General features: G+C 35.6%; 1 protein-coding gene across 2 annotated transcripts in view; it reads left to right on the top strand.

The window, feature by feature from the left end:
- The window catches only part of LOC124238016 (collagen alpha-2(V) chain-like), a 400,620-nt gene extending 382,491 nt beyond the window's left edge, over positions 1-18,129 (top strand). For both annotated transcript variants that reach the window (XM_046658382.1, XM_046658381.1), the window contains 12 exons: positions 195-302; positions 1,430-1,537; positions 2,988-3,041; positions 4,975-5,082; positions 5,628-5,681; positions 7,990-8,097; positions 8,718-8,771; positions 10,058-10,165; positions 12,047-12,338; positions 13,803-13,990; positions 15,501-15,740; positions 16,425-18,129. In XM_046658382.1, coding sequence (XP_046514338.1) covers positions 195-302; positions 1,430-1,537; positions 2,988-3,041; positions 4,975-5,082; positions 5,628-5,681; positions 7,990-8,097; positions 8,718-8,771; positions 10,058-10,165; positions 12,047-12,338; positions 13,803-13,990; positions 15,501-15,740; positions 16,425-16,571 — 1,569 coding nt within the window. In that variant the 3' untranslated portion in view covers positions 16,572-18,129. The remainder of the gene's footprint in view (positions 1-194; positions 303-1,429; positions 1,538-2,987; positions 3,042-4,974; positions 5,083-5,627; positions 5,682-7,989; positions 8,098-8,717; positions 8,772-10,057; positions 10,166-12,046; positions 12,339-13,802; positions 13,991-15,500; positions 15,741-16,424) is intronic.
- Positions 18,130-18,441: the final 312 nt, after the last annotated feature.

Below are 18,441 nucleotides of genomic sequence, written 5' to 3'. Positions count from 1 at the left end.
TGAGCCATTTTTACCTTTAAATGATGTTAGAGGTTCTGTGTGGATTACCAATTATGACTACTCATGTATAGTATGATTTTAGAAAATGGAGAACATTTCTCATACCGAAAACCTGTAAGCTGTGATCTATTAGAAAGTTTTGCATATAGTTTTGCCCTGGAGAATTTCTAATTATAGTTTATCCTTAAACTTAGGGTCCAGATGGTCCGCCTGGTCCAGCTGGAACGACTGGGCAAAGAGGAATTGTTGGCATGCCTGGGCAGCGTGGAGAGCGAGGCATGCCCGGCCTGCCAGGCCCAGCGGTGAGTAGTTGTATTGGTCAATTTCATCTGATTATGTGCAATATAATTTGTGAAGAGAGCATTTGTCATGGTTCTTTTTTTGCTTAATAGATTTAAAGTCTTCTTTAGACACAAATTCTGAGTATCTTAAAAGCCTTTTGACTTTAAATGTCAAATTCTTTGCTTAAGTACCTTACACAGACTTTGAAAAATATATTTATTTAACCTTGGAAGTAGAGAAGTAGACAAATAAGGATATGGATTTTGGTGACTCTAAATCTTCCTTCAAAGATGAAAAACATCCATGGAGCTAGAGAAGGAGGATAATCTCCCAGTGAGTAGATAGCCTCTTTTTAAATAAACATGCCTAACACTAACATCCATATTTCACAGTTCAGAGGGTAATTTTTCATAAACCATTAAAGGGAAGAAGTAATTGAGATAAAGTCACAGTGGAGTTGAAAGTGGGGTGAACCATAAAGAACTCTGAAAGTAATCTCCTGGCCCCTGGAGGGGGCTGAGAATCTTACATTCCCTGGCGGAGGGATAAAAGTTTGACTCCCTATTAGCTTTGAGGAGACTAAATTTTTTACATGCTTGACAGAAAAAAAATGATGTTTTCATATGGAATGTAAAAAGAGAGATATATTTCTGGGACATTGGAGCGAGGGGACATGTGAGTTAAGATTGAAACCAGCAAACCGGGAGTCAAGGAATATCTTATTCTTATCAGAAGTGAACCAAGAAACCCAAGTGAAATGCCCCAATAGGGAGACTGAAGTGCCAAGATATAGAAATAAAGTGAGCAGACAAAGCAGAAGTGAATAGGATGAGCATGCCTTTCTAGTGATGCAGATTCCAGAAGGGCAGCCAGAATTGACCATAGTACACCGATTAGAACCCAAAATGCACACCTGAGTGTGTGGCAAAGGACACTTTTTAGTCCCTTTGATATATCAGGATGGTGTGATAAGAAGTGGGCATGGTGCTAAGAAGGCACTACAGTGACGTGGATGTTGTGGGATAATGGACGATTATGACCATAGTAGGAGGGACTGAGGGGCCATTGGAATAAACATAGCCTTTATGTGAACTGGCATTCTTAAATTTCTTCAGAAGTCGTTGACAAATTTCTGCTTTTATTTCAGGGCACACCAGGAAAAGTAGGACCAACGGGTGCCCCAGGAGATAAAGGTCCACCTGGACCCGTGGGCCCCCCAGGCTCCAACGGCCCTGTGGGGGAACCTGGCCCTGAAGTGAGTACTGCAGTGAAATAACTCTCCTCTCCTTTTCTGGGTGTCATAGGGACAACTTTTTATTTAGAATCAGTTAAGAAATTTAGAAATTGACTGTACATTTGGCCTGAAGGAAGTTTCTTAGTGACATTTGATGTACTCTGCTTTCCTAGAGCGTTGATTAAATGATGACATAAAGAAAATGTAATCAGATTGCTGTCTGTGCGCTGACCTTCATCTAGTCTGGAAACCAGTATTTTAGTTGGTTTAGATTGTTGCCAAATTGTTTTGAAGGTGAAAGGATGTGTCCATTTATCTTTCCCTTGTTATTATTTCATTCTGTAATGGCATATTGGTCAAAATTGCCAAGTTTTATGGTGATAGGATTAATGTAACTATTACCGCTTGTGAAGAGGGCAAAGTAAATAGAGATCACTTTACTCAAATATCACTATGAAGTAAAATCATGAACGTCATGTTTCCTAAGGCTCTTTTGAGAGGACTTTAGTTTTTGAAAGGTGATTTGAGAACTTATAGTTTTAATCTCCCCTGTGCAGTGCTTTAATGAGTAAATCACTAGTTAATCTCACATTTTCTTGAAAGAAACAATCAATGCCTTTCAGAGCTATTTCTGATAAAATGGTGAAAACATAGTTCTAAAAAAAAATCAAAATAAAGTAAGAGGAGAAGACTATATGTTTTTAAAAAGTAATTTAATATCATCTAAACATAGTAATTTTATTTCAAAGCTTTAAAGGATATTATTTGGATAAACTTAAGTAAAAGTGAGAAAAACCATTCACTGGTAATACAAAGAAAACATAAAATACCAAAATGTAATTGTTGTCTATTTATTTCAAGGAATTTGAGGATTTTTTCCCCCTCTTTTAAAATAAAAAATGGAAATGAAGAATTTGGATTAAGTAGGAGAAGCCTGCCAGGAGGAAGGCCTGGGGGCCACCACGTAGGGGAGCTTCTCCATCTGGTGGTGCCTCATCTGGGCCCACCATTAAAGAGGTTGATTCAGCCAAGCTGAGCATAGAGTTAGCATCGTTCCACACAAAACTCTGAAGGATTCACATTTGCAGCAAATTCCATGGCAGTCTTAAAGTTGGGTTGCTATAGTAAATAACTGGGCATTCTTAATACTTGAAGGTGGCATATGTGCATGGGGAAAGGAAATCACATGGCCCTTTATGAGACTGTATTGTAAGTGGAAAATGCAATGTCTTAAATAAAACTTTGTTTTAAATTGGCACACACAAAACAAAAGTAAGAATGTGTGAATAATTTTACAAGAAGTTCAAAGTAATAGAAAAGATGACAGACTTTCTTCTACTGAAATTTCCATAAATGTTAATTTATACTTTATAGAAGAGAGATGGAAAACGTGCTGTAATATTTCTGGCAATTGGAATGAGATTATTTTCGTTACTCAGTTAATTCGTTTTTCAAATATGGTTCTTTATAGGGTCCAGCTGGTAATGATGGTACTCCAGGACGGGATGGTGGTGTGGGAGAACGTGTAAGGACAATTTCACTTGTTAAAGAATCTAGAGTAACGCAAATTCGAAATCTTTGTAATACTAATCAATAGAAAACTACACTTTCTTCTCATGGCTTCAATGCAGCCCTGATTTTTCCTGTAGTAGCAACCTTTTTTGTAGTGTCATAATTGGTAGCTCTTGTTGAAATGAGATTTGAATTCAGATCAAAGTGAGATGGCATTTTTTAACAGTAGGCAATCCATATTTGGTGCAACGTGAAGGCTTTGGATGAGGACACATAGGAAGTAGTCTAAATTTCAAACTCGCTCACAAAAGTGTGGAAGCAGAAATAGAGCTGTGTGACATCTAAATTTCTCTACCTTCCTCCTAAAGTGAATGCCCCATGAGGAAAAAACCATGTGGCTTTCTAAGTATTGTATATTCCGTGATATGCTTTCAAATTAGATATGTGCTGAACTGAAGATATCTCCGACTTTATCTGAAGCTCCAGGCCCTTTGAGCAGTCACACAGTTGTCTCAGACTACACATTAGTCCCTGGAAGACAAAAATAGCCCCTGTTCTAACATCTATTATGATGCAACGTTGCTTTAAGATCTCGTCATGTAGCAGAACGAACTTGGAAGCCAGACAGACCTAGATTGGAATCTTGGTTCCTCAAGTAACCAGCTATCTGATCTTGAACAAATTTTCTGAACCTGAGTTTTCAAATACTGTAAATATGATTAATACCTATATCATTGAGCATTTGTGTTTTAAAAAACATGTTTAAAGTATCTACTAGGCACTCAAAGAAAGGGGAAGAAAGAGTTTTGAGGAATCTTGGGGTAAAGCCAGGGAATGCACATTCTCTTGGTGTCCGAGTTTTCCCTTGGTCAGCATATATTGTCCAGTGTGGTAGCCTTCGAAGATTTTGCCGACATACTTCCTGATATAATTTTGAAAATCTATGAACCTCTATGCACATTTAAGTTGCCATCACATTTTATTTTAATCATAAGTTTAAATAGTTGCAAAGGAGGTAATTCTTGGGAAATTTTAACTGTATATGTGCTTTCAATATATTTTTTTCAAAATCTTGGAGTTGCTAATTTAGCTTATTCAATGTATTTATGTTTCTGTTCCCTAACTCAACTGCCAGAGTTTATTCTGGTTGCCAAACTAATCAGTCAAATAAGACAATTTACGTCAAAAAAAAGGTCTGACCCCATTTTTGAAGTCAAATACTTTTGTTAATATGTGTTCATATAACAATAATCTCACCTCTGACTTCTTGAGGACCCAAATCAGATTTGAAGCCTTGTCCTCATTGGATCACCTGGATAAAATAAAGAGTAGCTTCTTCCTTTCCAAATACCTCTCTGCTTTATACGCAAGTGAACTATGCATTCTGGAAAAGTCCCTTAGTTTGGTGCCCAGAGGGGTTTACTCCTTGGGGCATTGCACCATAATGAGATTGCAGATGGTGTGTTGTCTGTGATTATTAAGGAGGAAGTGGGAAAGGATGCTCCATGTCAGTTTTCTGAAAGAAGACATATGGAGTTGAAAATCAAATATGGAGTTGAAAATGTGGGAAGTGGTTTCCTTAAAACTTTCCCTGTTTTAACCCTCTGTGGAAAGCCCTTGTTTATCCCAAGTGTACAGATACCCCAGTTTGAAGACTGCTGGTCTAAGAAACATGCTAAATTCTGGAGATGGCCACTCCTATACTCCAGCAGCCCTACTATGGGAGTAGTAGGGCCACAGTTAGGGGAGGAATGAGACCTGAAATTGGGGAGAAACAATCTTTTTCTTTTCAGTTTGATTTATTAATAAGTAAATATAAGTAAAATAATAAATAAATAAATTTTTAAAAAGGTACTATTTTTCTTGTCATGAATAGCACGAGTGTATAGAATACTGTTGTTTTAGAATAAATATTAAAAGAGTAATATCATGGTTATTCTTGCCAGGGTGATCGCGGTGACCCTGGGCCTGCAGGTCTGCCGGGCTCTCAGGGGGCCCCTGGAACTCCTGGCCCCGTCGGCGCTCCAGGAGATGCGGGACAGAGAGGAGATCCGGTAAGGAGAGTCAGTTTCATACTGACAGTTATAAACATCACCATGCTGTATAATGAGCTACAAATACACACGCATGCATCATACATGTGCACATGATTAAGGACTCCAAACAAAGAGTGAGAAACAATCGATTATGAGTTAAATATTCTTTAGTCTTAAAGGAAAACACTTGATTTCTAATAGTTCTTCAAAAATCCTGATACTTTGACTTTCATCATCTAAAAGTGTTGTCATTTATAGGAAATGTAATGAGTATGCATCATATTAAATTTAAGTAAGTAATATCTTACCGTAATGAACTAAGGTGATCTTCATTTAGTGAAGTCAATTAATAAAGTTGATTATAGAAGTGTCATTGCAGTTACAGTGAGCACATTCTTTTTCCTAGGGACATTAGCCTGATTGTAATCAATTAGCTAGAGGATACACACAGATAGACACAAACATATATAAGTATCCAACTACAAACACCTATTATTTGAATCTTACGTCTATATACTATATGTATTTTTTTACATACCAGTTTTTGTGAAAATTTCTTCCAGGGTTCTCGGGGTCCTATAGGACCACCTGGTCGAGCTGGGAAACGTGGCTTACCCGTAAGTTCTCTGTTTTTCTTTAAAAGTGTATGTCTTCTTACATAAAATATACTCCCAAATAAGAAGTACAATTTAAGATTTATAAATGAAAATTACCAAGTTCCTCAAGCTTTGGACAAAAATATTAATTTGAAATAATACCCAAGAGCTCATATTTGTTTGTATAATTTTCACATAACGTCTCTGAATTTGACTATGAATTTTTTTAATAACCAATGAAGACTTTTAGAGTGACAATTTTCTTCTACAATAATAAGAATAATAGTGTCTTTCTTTCAGAGATTTTCTAAAAATCACATAGGAAAATTGGGTTGAAAGCTCTTTGTAAACTTGAAAAGTACTATTCAAATGTTATGTTTTATTTTCAACTAGACTGCCCTGTCCATGTTCTGATCATTTTGCTATTTGCACTTGCTTCCAGGTTAATGATTATTATACAGATGTCTTACTGTGAATGAATCATCTCTTATGCGCAGTCTAATGGGTCCTGTTCCATTCAAACCCATTATATACATCAATATCTATGTTCATGAAGAATAATTATAGCCTTAAAATCATGGCCTCTTATTATATCATATTTCTTAGCTTTGATTTGAGCTTGACTGGAGAAGATTTCTTAATTACCCAGCATGTCAAGTGAATGGTTCTTTAACCGATTACAAAGCAATACGGGTTTGTTTTCCATGATTAAATGAATTTTAGTTAATAATTTAAGGAGGTGCTTTCTGATTTAGTTTATTTTCAATTATGAAATTTTGGGGCATCCAAAAAGTAAAAGAAATCTCTTTAACATTATGAAAACGTTATAAAATCAGGCTGATTTTAGTATTTAAATTTAGATTGTTATATAAAATATGTAAAGGTTACTGAGATCTAGTCTTTTTTTTGTTATAAAAAGATACCCATACTGTTTGACAATTAGGATATCCAAATTAGAAATAAAAAGAACCAAAAAAAAAAAAGAACAAAACACTGATAAGGGAAAAATTAACCTGAGAACCAGTCTATTTGATGATCTCTCCCATTCTCTAAAGTCAGATTGATTGTTTCAATTGTTTCAGGAAAACTCTAAAGAAACAGAAGTTGCCCCTATAGTGGGTGACCCTGTTGCCACTTGTCAGTTTATTTTGAACCACTGGACCCCTCGAGCTGCTTTTATTCCCCAAGACTTTAAAAAAAAAAGAAGCCTGAGGCTGATCAGATTGATCAGATAATTTTCACCTCTTCTCTTGGTGGAACTTCTATCCCACAATAAGGTTCTTAACTATTGCTTTTTCTTTAGTTTCTCAGGGTTTGGACTGACGGATTTAGGTACAGATATTGCAGATATGAGAATAACATACAGTTTCTTTCTGTTTTCTTTAGAGGGGAGTGACTTGATGACCTTCCTCTTTTATTTACTCAAACAAGTTTTTGTCAATTTCTTATTTTCTCCCCAGTTTTATTGAGGTATAATTGACATATAACACTGTACTAGTTTAAGGTGTACAACAAAATGATTTGATATGTGTATACACTGTGAAACGATTACCACAATAAGTTTAATTAACTAATATCCATCATCTCACATATGTTGCAGATTTTATTTTCTTGTAGTAAGACCTTTTAAGATCCACTCTCTTAGCAACTTTCAAATATGACCGATTTCTTAATATGGTCCCAGCTGTCATATCTAATTCATTTATCTGCATATGCAAATTTAATAAACATTTCATTCTTAGAGGTAACATAATAAGAATTCATGTTTTAACTTAAAAGAATCTACATGTGGTGGCAATATTTTTGTATAACTATATCAGCTAAATATGTGAATTATAGTCTTTGGAAAATGTTTCAGATGGGCTAGATTGAACTTAAAAATACCTCATTTTAGTATGAATGTAGGATAAACCTTAAAAAAATGAATCTTGAGCCAGTCCTGATGGTCTAGTGGTTAAAGTCTGGCACTCTCACTGCTTTGGCAGCACACCATCCATCTGCCAGTAGCCATGCTGCGGCAGCAGCTCTCATAGAAGAACTAGAAGGACTTACAACTATGATATGCAACCATGCACTGGGGCTTTGGGCAGGAAAAAAAAAAGATCTTTAGGAAAGCATTATTGTTATTATATATCTTATGTTCTTAGTGATCACCTTCATTCTTGAGAAAAATAGAATTCCTATGTCTAATTCCTAGGTCTAATGCTATTTAGGTAAGTAAATATGTTAGTTCATATAAAATACAGTATTCTAAATTATAGTACATACAATTTTAAAAGTAAAATTGTAGTCTGAACAGCAAATGTCCATGCCATGACCCTATTTTTAGGGACCCCAAGGACCTCGTGGTGACAAAGGTGATCATGGAGACCGAGGTGACCGAGGTCAGAAGGGTCACAGAGGCTTCACTGGTCTTCAAGGTCTTCCTGGACCTCCTGTAAGTTATTCCTTTAAATATTGTTTGCCCTGCATGTGAAGATACACAGGTATCTTGTCATGAACATTTATTTGTCTATAAAATGAAATGAATGGACTCTTTGTACCTCATTTTCATTTCAAAGAATATCTTATGGGGACCTGCCTGGTGGCATAGTGGTTAAGTTCTCATGCTCCACTTTGGTGGCCCAGGGTTTGCAGGTTCAGATCCCAGGCATGGACCTACACACTACTTATCAGGTCATGCTGTGGTGGTGTCCCACATACGAAATAGGAGAAGATTGGCACAGATGTTAGTTCAGCAACTATCTTCCTTAAGCAAAAAGAGGAAGATTGGCAAAAAAAGAAAAAAGAATATGTTGATGAATAATTAATTACCAAGCTGTCCAATATAATTGCCCATATATTAACTGTAATTTTGTAGGGAAGAAATAAAGCAAAATAATATATGCACCATGACTCCTATAGTTGTCTTTAGTATTGGCCAACTCATGTAGACATTGTAGAATTGATGACTTTATTGTGCTGCCAAAGTCAATGACAGCACATTTTAAAGTGCTGAGAATGGCAAAATGTAGGATGTAAATATTTTGTCAACTTTCTAATTTTTTTCCTGCTTAGGGTCCAAATGGTGAACAAGGCAGCGCTGGAATCCCTGGACCATTTGGCCCAAGAGTAAGTAACAAAACTTAGTAAGCTGTAGACCTAAATAATTGTGCTTTTGGTGACACGCTGCTGGTGCTTGAGTATCATTTTTATGATATTGAAGCTGGAGTCGACACAGGTTCTCTGAAGCTGGCAGCAAACGTATGAGACAAACCATCAGCAATTACCTTTCAGTAGAAATAACCTGAAATATGACATTTTACTCTATGGGCCCACATTAAAATCTAGAGTGGATATACTCATCTGTTAGTTCATTTTCTTACTCTGTGTTCATTGAAATTTCTATTAAACTTGCAGTCTTTGAGATGATATAACAGGACTTACCATGAAGTGGAGACAGATTTTGAAGCTGGATGTATGTTTTCCTTTAAGTAATTGTGATACTTCCCTTAGAAGTAGTTTGCATAAGGCTAATTCAGAAGCAAATCATAAAATGAAACTAATATTTGAAGCTTTGAGAAATTCTACATTAATATTAATGCTGCCTTTAATAGGTCATTTATGTCATTAGACAATTGACATACATAATTATTTAGGAAAATCATTAGAAAGAATTTCTGCTCTGTGTAAATACAGTGTAAACAAATCATACATGACATTGAGACCATTACTATTAAAATTACTAAGATTTGGGGCAGGCCTGGTGGTGTAGTACTTAAGTTCACATGCTCTGCTTCAGCGGCCCAGGGTTCGCATGTTCGGATCCCAGACATGGACCTAGTACCGCTCATCAGGCCATGCTGTGGTAGCATCCCACATAAAAGAGAGGAAGATTGGCATGGATATTAGCTCAGTGACAATCTTCCTCAAGCAAAAAGAGGAAGATTGGCAACAGATCTTAGCTCAGGGCCAATTTTTCTCACACACAAAAAATTAAAAATTATTAGGATGTGATGAGATTCTGAGGTATAAGCACACATATTTAACTTATATCAAACACTCTAACTTCTGTCATTTTCTTACTCCTGGTTAATTGAATTTCTAATTAAGTTTATAATACATGAGATTTGATGAAACAACTCCTGCCAGTAAAGTAGATGACTAGTCTATTAAAGTTTTTAACTGATAATAATCTTTTACCATGCATGAATGATGGGGAATTGATGTCTGATGAAATAGTAAACGTTAGGAAGTGCCAGAACTCCATTTATTAGTCATTAGGAAAACAAATCTGAGAAATCATTATGATGGCTCCATAAAGAAATAGTTCCATAGTTCCATAGTTCTTTGAGGAGACAAAGGCGTTGTAAAAGTTTTCTTCATAGACTCTAAAATGCAGTCTTTGTCTCTTGCAGGGTCCTCCAGGCCCAGTTGGTCCTTCAGGTAAAGAAGGAAACCCTGGGCCACTCGGGCCTATCGGGCCTCCTGGTGTGCGGGGCAGTATCGGAGAAGCAGGACCTGAGGTAAAATCACAGGGATTTGCTATTGGTTCTTGTAGCTTGGATTCTATCCAAGGAATGGCTGTGCAGCCTGGTGGACAAGAGATTTAGGAACGCTCAAAGCAAACCTAAAAGTCATACATGAGCTTGACTATATAAGTAACTATTTCAAATATTTTAATACATACTATTCCGATCATATAAAATCTGAGTCTAAGCTATCTAGGCCTTGATTCATGTGGTGCCCATAAGAGCAAATATGACTTGTATTTATAGTTATGATTGTATTTATAATTAAAGTTATGAAAACGTCGCTTTGCTTTAAATGGCAACGTACTAAATGTGAGATCTGATGAATCTACTCATTCATGAAAGTGCTGGAAAGTGAAGAGTATGAAATTAAAGTTTTTCTCCATTGAAAATAATTCTCAGGAAGGATTTGAACCAAAACTTTTCCTGAAAATTCCAAAAGTATCAACGTGAGGATTGTGTAAAGCTATACATCGCATTAGACTCTGGCTCCCCAGATCTTTGGGAAACAGCTTCATTTACCTGCCATGCACACGTGCTCACGTGTGTGTGGGTTTCTGTGTGTGTGTGTGTGCATGTATCTGAGATTAGGCATCTGGTATTTCTTCCTCTTGGTCTTATTTATCCTTCCCTCTTTATTCTGTTTCTGCCCTTTACTGGCAATATCATTAAACCAAACATTGATTATTTGTTATATGGATTGGATAGGCTTAAATTGCCTATGATCAAGAGGAATATTTCCTATTTATTTATTTCTCTAACTGTGAGTGAAAAACAACTACAGAATTGGAATACCTCTGACTTATGTGACTCTTGATTGACTTTATTTTGTGCTTCAGTGGTCCTTGATAGAAAAAAAAAATCTCTTCCCCTGAGATTGGCATAAACGAATATGTGGAATCATGATATGACCTTAAAGGAAAAAACCAGATTTAATAGTCTTTTGGGAGCGAGGCAATGTTGGCACCGAAGGTTGAAGCAACTTGTCCAGAGCAATATAACAGTGGTGGAGCCAGTATGAGAACTCCAGCCTCTTACTCCCAGTACTGTGCTCCCCACATGAGGTGTGGACTAGACATCTCTTCAGGTTGGCGTCTGATTCTCTCAAGTTGCTGAGTTCTTCCCTGGGAAAATTCAGAAGCAAATTAATAAGGAGGATGCCCTCCTAGCCTCTGCCACTTTTTGTGCTTTTCCCCTATCACTCCAGTAGTTCTTGGTGGCAGAAAAGTAAGAAAGCTCTTTATTTTTGTTAATAAAAAGGCTAAAGAGAACTTTCTTCAATTTTGATTAGTGAAGAGAATTTTGATCTGCACACTAATTAATGCACATAAAAGTACTTCCTGTGCTTTACCCTTATTTAGAAATAGGGAAAAGTTGTCTTGTCGGTGTTTCTTGTGGGTATTTCCTTGGTATTGATGTGAGGTCTTATAGAACTCGCACCACAATTCCTCTGCATCTCCTCCTTCAGCTTCTGTCCGTAAGTCCTTTTTAAAACATTTTAGTTGTGCATTACATAAAATAGTTTGGAAATGGGCATACATATCTACATATTCTTAACATCAAATACGTTGCATCTTCAGGGTGAACATCAGAGCAAATATTTTATGCTTTTATTTTTCTCTCAGATGCTGACTTGTAGATATGGTGCCTGGAAAAACAGTTAGGCATCATTTCTCATGCTTGAAATGTTACAGGTTGACAGGCCAGAAGCATCTAGTTAAAAAAGGGCGTGATTCACAGATCTCTTGGTATCATCAACCTTAGGTGTTGCATTGTAACTCCCTGTGGACCGAATCCCATCAGTGCCTTTGTACCCAATAGAAAAACAAAAACCAAAAACATGTGTTAACTGTATTTCCAATTTTTTAAAATTAGGGTCCTCCTGGTGAGCCTGGTCCCCCTGGCCCTCCGGGTCCTCCTGGCCACCTTACAGCTGCTCTTGGGGATATCATGGGGCACTACGATGAGAGCATGCCAGATCCACTTCCAGAGTTTACTGAAGATCAGGCGGCTCCTGATGACAAAAACAAAACTGACCCAGGGGTCCATGCTACCTTGAAGTCACTCAGTAGTCAGATTGAAACCATGCGTAGCCCTGATGGCTCTAGAAAGCACCCAGCCCGGACTTGTGATGACTTGAAGCTTTGCCATTCCGCCAAGCAGAGTGGTGAGTTGACAGCTGCCCACTTGAGCAAAGTCCATTGTTTCTGATTGTGTTATTCTCGACTGCCTTCCAAAATATTTTATTGACTCTCTACTTAGTGATGGACGCAAGAGATAAAATGGAAAAGATGTCACACAGTTTATGGTTTAGTGATGGGGATAGTCAATGACATGAAAAATGATAGGGTGAGATGATAGTTACTAGAATAGAGGATATATCCTATTAATGATCCAATTTCATGATGATCATTCCATTTCCATCCAGAAGTCTTAAAATATTGATAATTTTGTGATGATATCAATGTAGAAAATACCTGCTTAGGCAAGGTTAAACATATTTATTTACCTACATGACTCCTCAAGGATTTAATAGGCTAACGTATATTGTTGGATCATCAAGAGTAGAATAAAGTATGCATTATTTTCTAAATTTATGTGAATTTGAAATTCCTTTTATGTAGTTTAATGTTCTTTGAATCCTACTTTAGGAATCTCTGCTGGCAGGATTATGTTATAGTGATGTTCTAAAGTACTTTGGAATTAAATAGTCTTTCTGCTCTAGTTGAATAAACCATGCCTAAAGTTTGCATTATTCTATCATGTTGATTAATCTAATAAGACTTGGAGAAGAGGGATCCTAGGCCATAGGGATGAGCTATGAAACACTTAAAAGCGTCAGTTAACTGTGAAATGACATGGACAGGGATAGCTAAAGTTATCTTTGAAGAATAGGCAATTTGATTCTCAACTCTATATTTTACATTTCACCACTGTCCCTTCATTTCATTTAGAATTTAGTTTTTCATACATTTTATACATATATATATATATATATATATATAGGTATAATATACATATACACACAAACATATACATAGAGATATATACACAAATATATTTTTTTGTGTATTTTTTGACTATATGTCTGGCATCAAGCACTAATTTGGTATAGCCTATTTCAAGAATCTCTTATATATGAGATCAATTTTAAATAAGGCCAGTGAGATAATTTATAGCATTCTAATTGCAGTTCAGTTCATTTACTTACTTTATTCATAGCTTTGACAATGCTTTATTTTATTACATGCCAATGATAATTTGCTTTAAAATATTGGTTTTGTAAATTTAATGGGAACACATCCATTTTGGCAAAGCCACTTAATCACTGTGGATTCTTTTTGGTATAGTTTTATCATCTATAAAATGGAGATAATGATATTTCCATCACATGAATTTTTGGAGCCTTAAGTACGTGGTTTGTCAAAGTGCCTTAGGACAGTGCCTGGCATGTTGAAAGGACCCAATGCATAACAGTTACTTTTTCCTTAGCTGGAGAGTATTTCTTATCTGGGATACTCTCTTTTGAAAAAATCCTTAATCAATGGGTTCATATTTTCAAACCCTCTGTTAATCATACTCATGTTTGAAATTCTCTTTATTTAGCAAATATTTTTATTTTGGAAAATAGGTGAGTATTGGATTGATCCTAACCAGGGATCTGCTGAAGATGCAATCAAAGTTTACTGCAACATGGAAACAGGAGAAACATGTATTTCAGCAAACCCTTCCAGTGTACCACGTAAAACCTGGTGGGCCAGCAAATCTCCTGACCATAAGCCTGTGTGGTATGGCCTTGACATGAATAGAGGATCTCAGGTAATTGAAAGTGATTACTTAAAATTGTGTTCTTGGCTTTTCACTATTTATTGTATTTTAGTATTTATTGAGGACTATACTATTATTTTTGGACCGGGTTTATTTTACTGTGTTTATTTTGAAGTGATATATTCTCATTATTTACAATTGCAATATCATTGCATGAACAAAGTTTTACTATGAATTAAATTAACATAAATTTTGAATGATAATTTTCCTATTGTTGGAATGGAGAAAAGTAATTATTTTTAATACTAGTTCCTTTAATGTGCGTGTCACTGACTGTGGAGTATACTCGAAGGAGTCTTATTGCAGTTCAAAGACTTGGATTATATTTAGCGTTAGGTGACTTAGGAGACTCGTACCCAGATCTCTTACTGACTTTCGGGCCTTAGGAAGTCACTTAACCTTTCAGAGTCTCAATTTTGCCATTTTAAAGTGAAAGTAATAATATTTATCTCATATTTTGTGTGAATAAAAGATACTTAACACAGCGTGTAGTACATGGTAAGTTGTAAATAAATATTAGATAGTTACCACAATAGTATTTTTAATAATTGAATCCTTTTTTAAACTTTGTAATACTTTTTCGACTTAAGGCATTTTATAATTATATGAATTCTATTAATATTTTTCGGAGTCCAGTCTCCTCCATGTTTCTTTCATGGTCCAGTACTTAGATCCTCAGCCAGCCTTGCCACTTCCTGCTGCAATATAATATTTCATTCCGGATCTGTTTATGGCAGCCTCTGAAAGTTTCTTCTCACCTCTGTTCTTGAGCTTTCCTCAGAACTCATGTTCATAGTAAACATAATGTGAGGACGTTGTGGGTGTGTGCAGGATATACTTGAATCTATCATTATTTGATGAGCGGGAAATTTTCAAATTTAAATATATCTAATTGAAATGTAATTTACTTAATATTATGTAAAAAGCTCAAATCAGAGCATTGAAAGTAAAGCTCAAAGTAAAGGATGAGTAGAAAAGAGCCTGTAGGAAATTATTTTTGATTATTTGTTTTTGTTAGCTAATGGAAAATTTGTAGTTCATGTTTCCTACAAGATTTTATACCAATAGTTAAGTCCTAATTCTTATTGCAATTTTCAATAAAAACAATGAGTTATTTTTGATACGTGATTGAACATCCAAGCCAATGCTCAAATAAAGAACTTTTTCTAAAAACTAATATTCAAATTTTTTTAAACAAAGAAGAAAATTTTAAAATACTTAAACTTCCTCTGTGTGAGCTATAATTATCATTGGTTTCATCACCTCATACCATTGTTTGGGGTAATAAGGCCAGAGGCTCTTGTGAATATTTGTAGAAATTTTAAGATGTGTATACATGTATGTATATACACACACATATAGGTAGACTATCTTGTTGTATGAAAGAATAAAAGTAATCCTCTTCAAAATTGATTTGCCTAAAATCAACACACACACACACATATAGTACTATGAAACCCATTAGTATTGCATATAACAGAGAGTCTTTTTGTTTTTCTAGTTTGTTTATGGAGACCACCAGTCACCTAATGCAGCCATTACTCAAATGACCTTCTTGCGCCTTTTATCGAAAGAAGCCTCCCAGAACATTACTTACATCTGTAAAAACAGTGTAGGATACGTGGATGATCAAGCTAAGAACCTGAAGAAAGCTGTGGTTCTCAAAGGATCGAATGACTTAGAAATCAAAGCAGAGGGAAACGTTAGATTCAGATATGTAGTTCTTCAAGATACTTGCTCTGTAAGTACTTTTGATCTATATTGATCTGGTTGAAGAAAAAAATGATTTCTTTGAAAAATACTGTCATGGCGCTAGAGGTGGGGACAATTTTACCCTGTATATAAGCACAGCAGTTTGTTTACAACTGTTCTTTAGGGTAAATTTGAATGTACATGAAGCACACTAAAGATGTTATACAAAACAATAAAGAAATGACTGGATCCTTGGGATCTGATCCAGCTCTTCTGCAAACTTACTTTGGTTCTTCTGCAAGTTATTTAATTTATTTAATCTAAATTCCATGCTTAAAATTCCTTGATTCTAAAACATACAATCAATCTGAGATAACTGATATTTTTCACTTATTTGTATGGCTCTCCACTTGCATATATAGAAAAAAAGGGAAAATATTAAATGATGAATTATAGTTTTCTTTGTGAAAAGCAAAAGGGCTTTCATAATTACGTTGTTAGTGACAATTTGGGAAGCTGCAAAAGAACTAAGGGCGTTTCCTCAATTGAAAGCATGACAGAAATGCCTGCCCGGCACGCTCACACCTCACTTTATATGGGCAATACTCTTACTTTTAAGTAGTGCTCTAAAAATCATTGCTTTTACATTATAAAAATTGGCTTAGAAGTTGCAGTCTAACATCTTTGGAATAATTTGTACATACTGTTAACCCATTGCACCATTTAATTCCAGAAACGAAATGGAAATGTGGGCAAGACCATCTTTGAATATAGAACACAGAATGTGGCACGCTTGCCCATCGTAGATCTTGCCCCTGTCGATGTTGGCAGCACAGACCAGGAATTTGGCATTGAAATTGGGCCAGTTTGTTTTGTGTAAAGCAAGCCGAGATACAACGACAATGAGCGCCACCCCCACCATCAACGACCACCACCGTTCACAAGAACTTTGACTGTTTGAAGCTGATCCTGAGACTCTTGAAGTAATGGCTGATCCTGCATCAGCATTGTATATATGGTCTTAAGTGCCTGGCCTCCTTATCCTTCAGAATATTTATTTTACTTACAATCCTCAAGTTTTAATTGATTTAAAATATTTTTCAATACAGCAGTTTAGGTTTAAGACGACCAATGACAGTGACCACCTTTAAAAAAAAGTAAACTGATTAAATAAATAAATCTCCGTTTTCTTCAATTTATTTCAATGTAATGACAAAGTTGCTTAGTATTTATGAGAAAATTCTTCTTCCTGGCAGGTAGCTTAAAGAGTGGGGTATGTAAAACCATAGCACATGTTTATTTCACTTGGCTGCAGTTTGAAAAATAGAAAGTAGTGCCCTTCTGTGACCTCTGATTCCCAGATTATCAATTAAAAATGAAATCAAAGTGTTTACTCTTGTGATTGAAACCCGCCTGCATGTCTTGATGTTGTAAAACTATCATAGAGACTTTTTAAAGAGAACTTTGAAAAAAGTATCAGTTTCTCACTGTCTTAAATGGAATTTTTAAATAATATATATTCAGTGGAATTCCTGGAAAACAAAGCAATCTTAAATTTTTGTCAAGGATGGTAAGTTTAGACTTCTTCATTCAAATTTAAAGGTCCTTTTCCCTCTTGACTCAATCTATCAATATAGGTAGAAGTTACATGAGTATGCCATTGAAATCATTTGCACTTTCTTATTTAAGAAGACATTGAATGCAAAATAATTTACACATACAACTTCATAAATACATGTCCAGGACCCAAGGTTGAGAGTCTTCCACATGTACAATCTCATCATCCTCAAGCCTATAATGAAGAAAAAGATTTAGAAACTGAGTTGTGGAGCTGACTCTAATCAAATGTGAGGATTGGAATTAGAACATTTGGCCTTTGAATTCTCATAGGAAAAATGACCCAACATTTCTTAGCATGAGCTACCTCGTCTCTAGAAGCTGGGATGGACTTACTGTTCTTGTTTATATTTTAGATGCTAAAAGGTGCTATGCTTCTGTTGTTATTCCAAGACTGGAGATAGGCAGGGCTAAAATGTATTATTATTTTTTTTCCTTTAACGATGGTGCTAAAATTCCTTCTATAAAATTCTTTAAAATAAAAAATAAAGATGGTTTCATCAATACCATTTGTGAAAACGTAACTGTTAGACTTCCTGTTTCTGAAAGAAGGAGCATTGTTCCAGTGCCTTTTCACTGTTCATCTGTCATTCTGTATCTGGGATGTTTTGTAATACTTGCATGTTTCTTAGATCAGAACATGTAGGTCCCCTTGTGTCTCAAGTTTTTTTTTTCTTCCTTAATTGCATTTGTTGGCTCCATTTTTATTTTTTCTTTAAGAATAAACAGCTGGGACCATCCCAAAGGACAAGCCATGCACACAACTTTAGTCATGTATCTCTGCAAAGCATCGAATTAAATGCACGCTTTTGTCATGTCAATGGTTTTCGTTTTGTGGAATTCCTTTGAACATATTAGACCCATTTCATTTCCAATAGTGAAAAGTAAGATGTTGTAGTATTCTTTGTTTGCCATTTGTTTACAAGATAAACCAGCAAATACCTTCCATCATGTATATGCTGGCTTATAAATGAAATTCAATTTGCAACATCACTCACAAAGGCAACATGACACCAGTTATCAATGTCTATGCCCTTAACAATCTCAGGGTAGTATTATTGATAAAAAGAGAAAAGCAACTGATTTTTCATAGTTGAATAAACTGTGATGATAAAACATTTTTCTCTAAGTGT

The sequence above is a fragment of the Equus quagga genome, chromosome 4 (assembly GCF_021613505.1).
Source record: "Equus quagga isolate Etosha38 chromosome 4, UCLA_HA_Equagga_1.0, whole genome shotgun sequence".
In the NCBI taxonomy this organism is placed as follows: Eukaryota; Metazoa; Chordata; class Mammalia; order Perissodactyla; family Equidae; genus Equus; species Equus quagga.
Note: the sequence above shows the minus strand (reverse complement) of the source record. Positions and strands in the feature narration are given on the sequence as shown.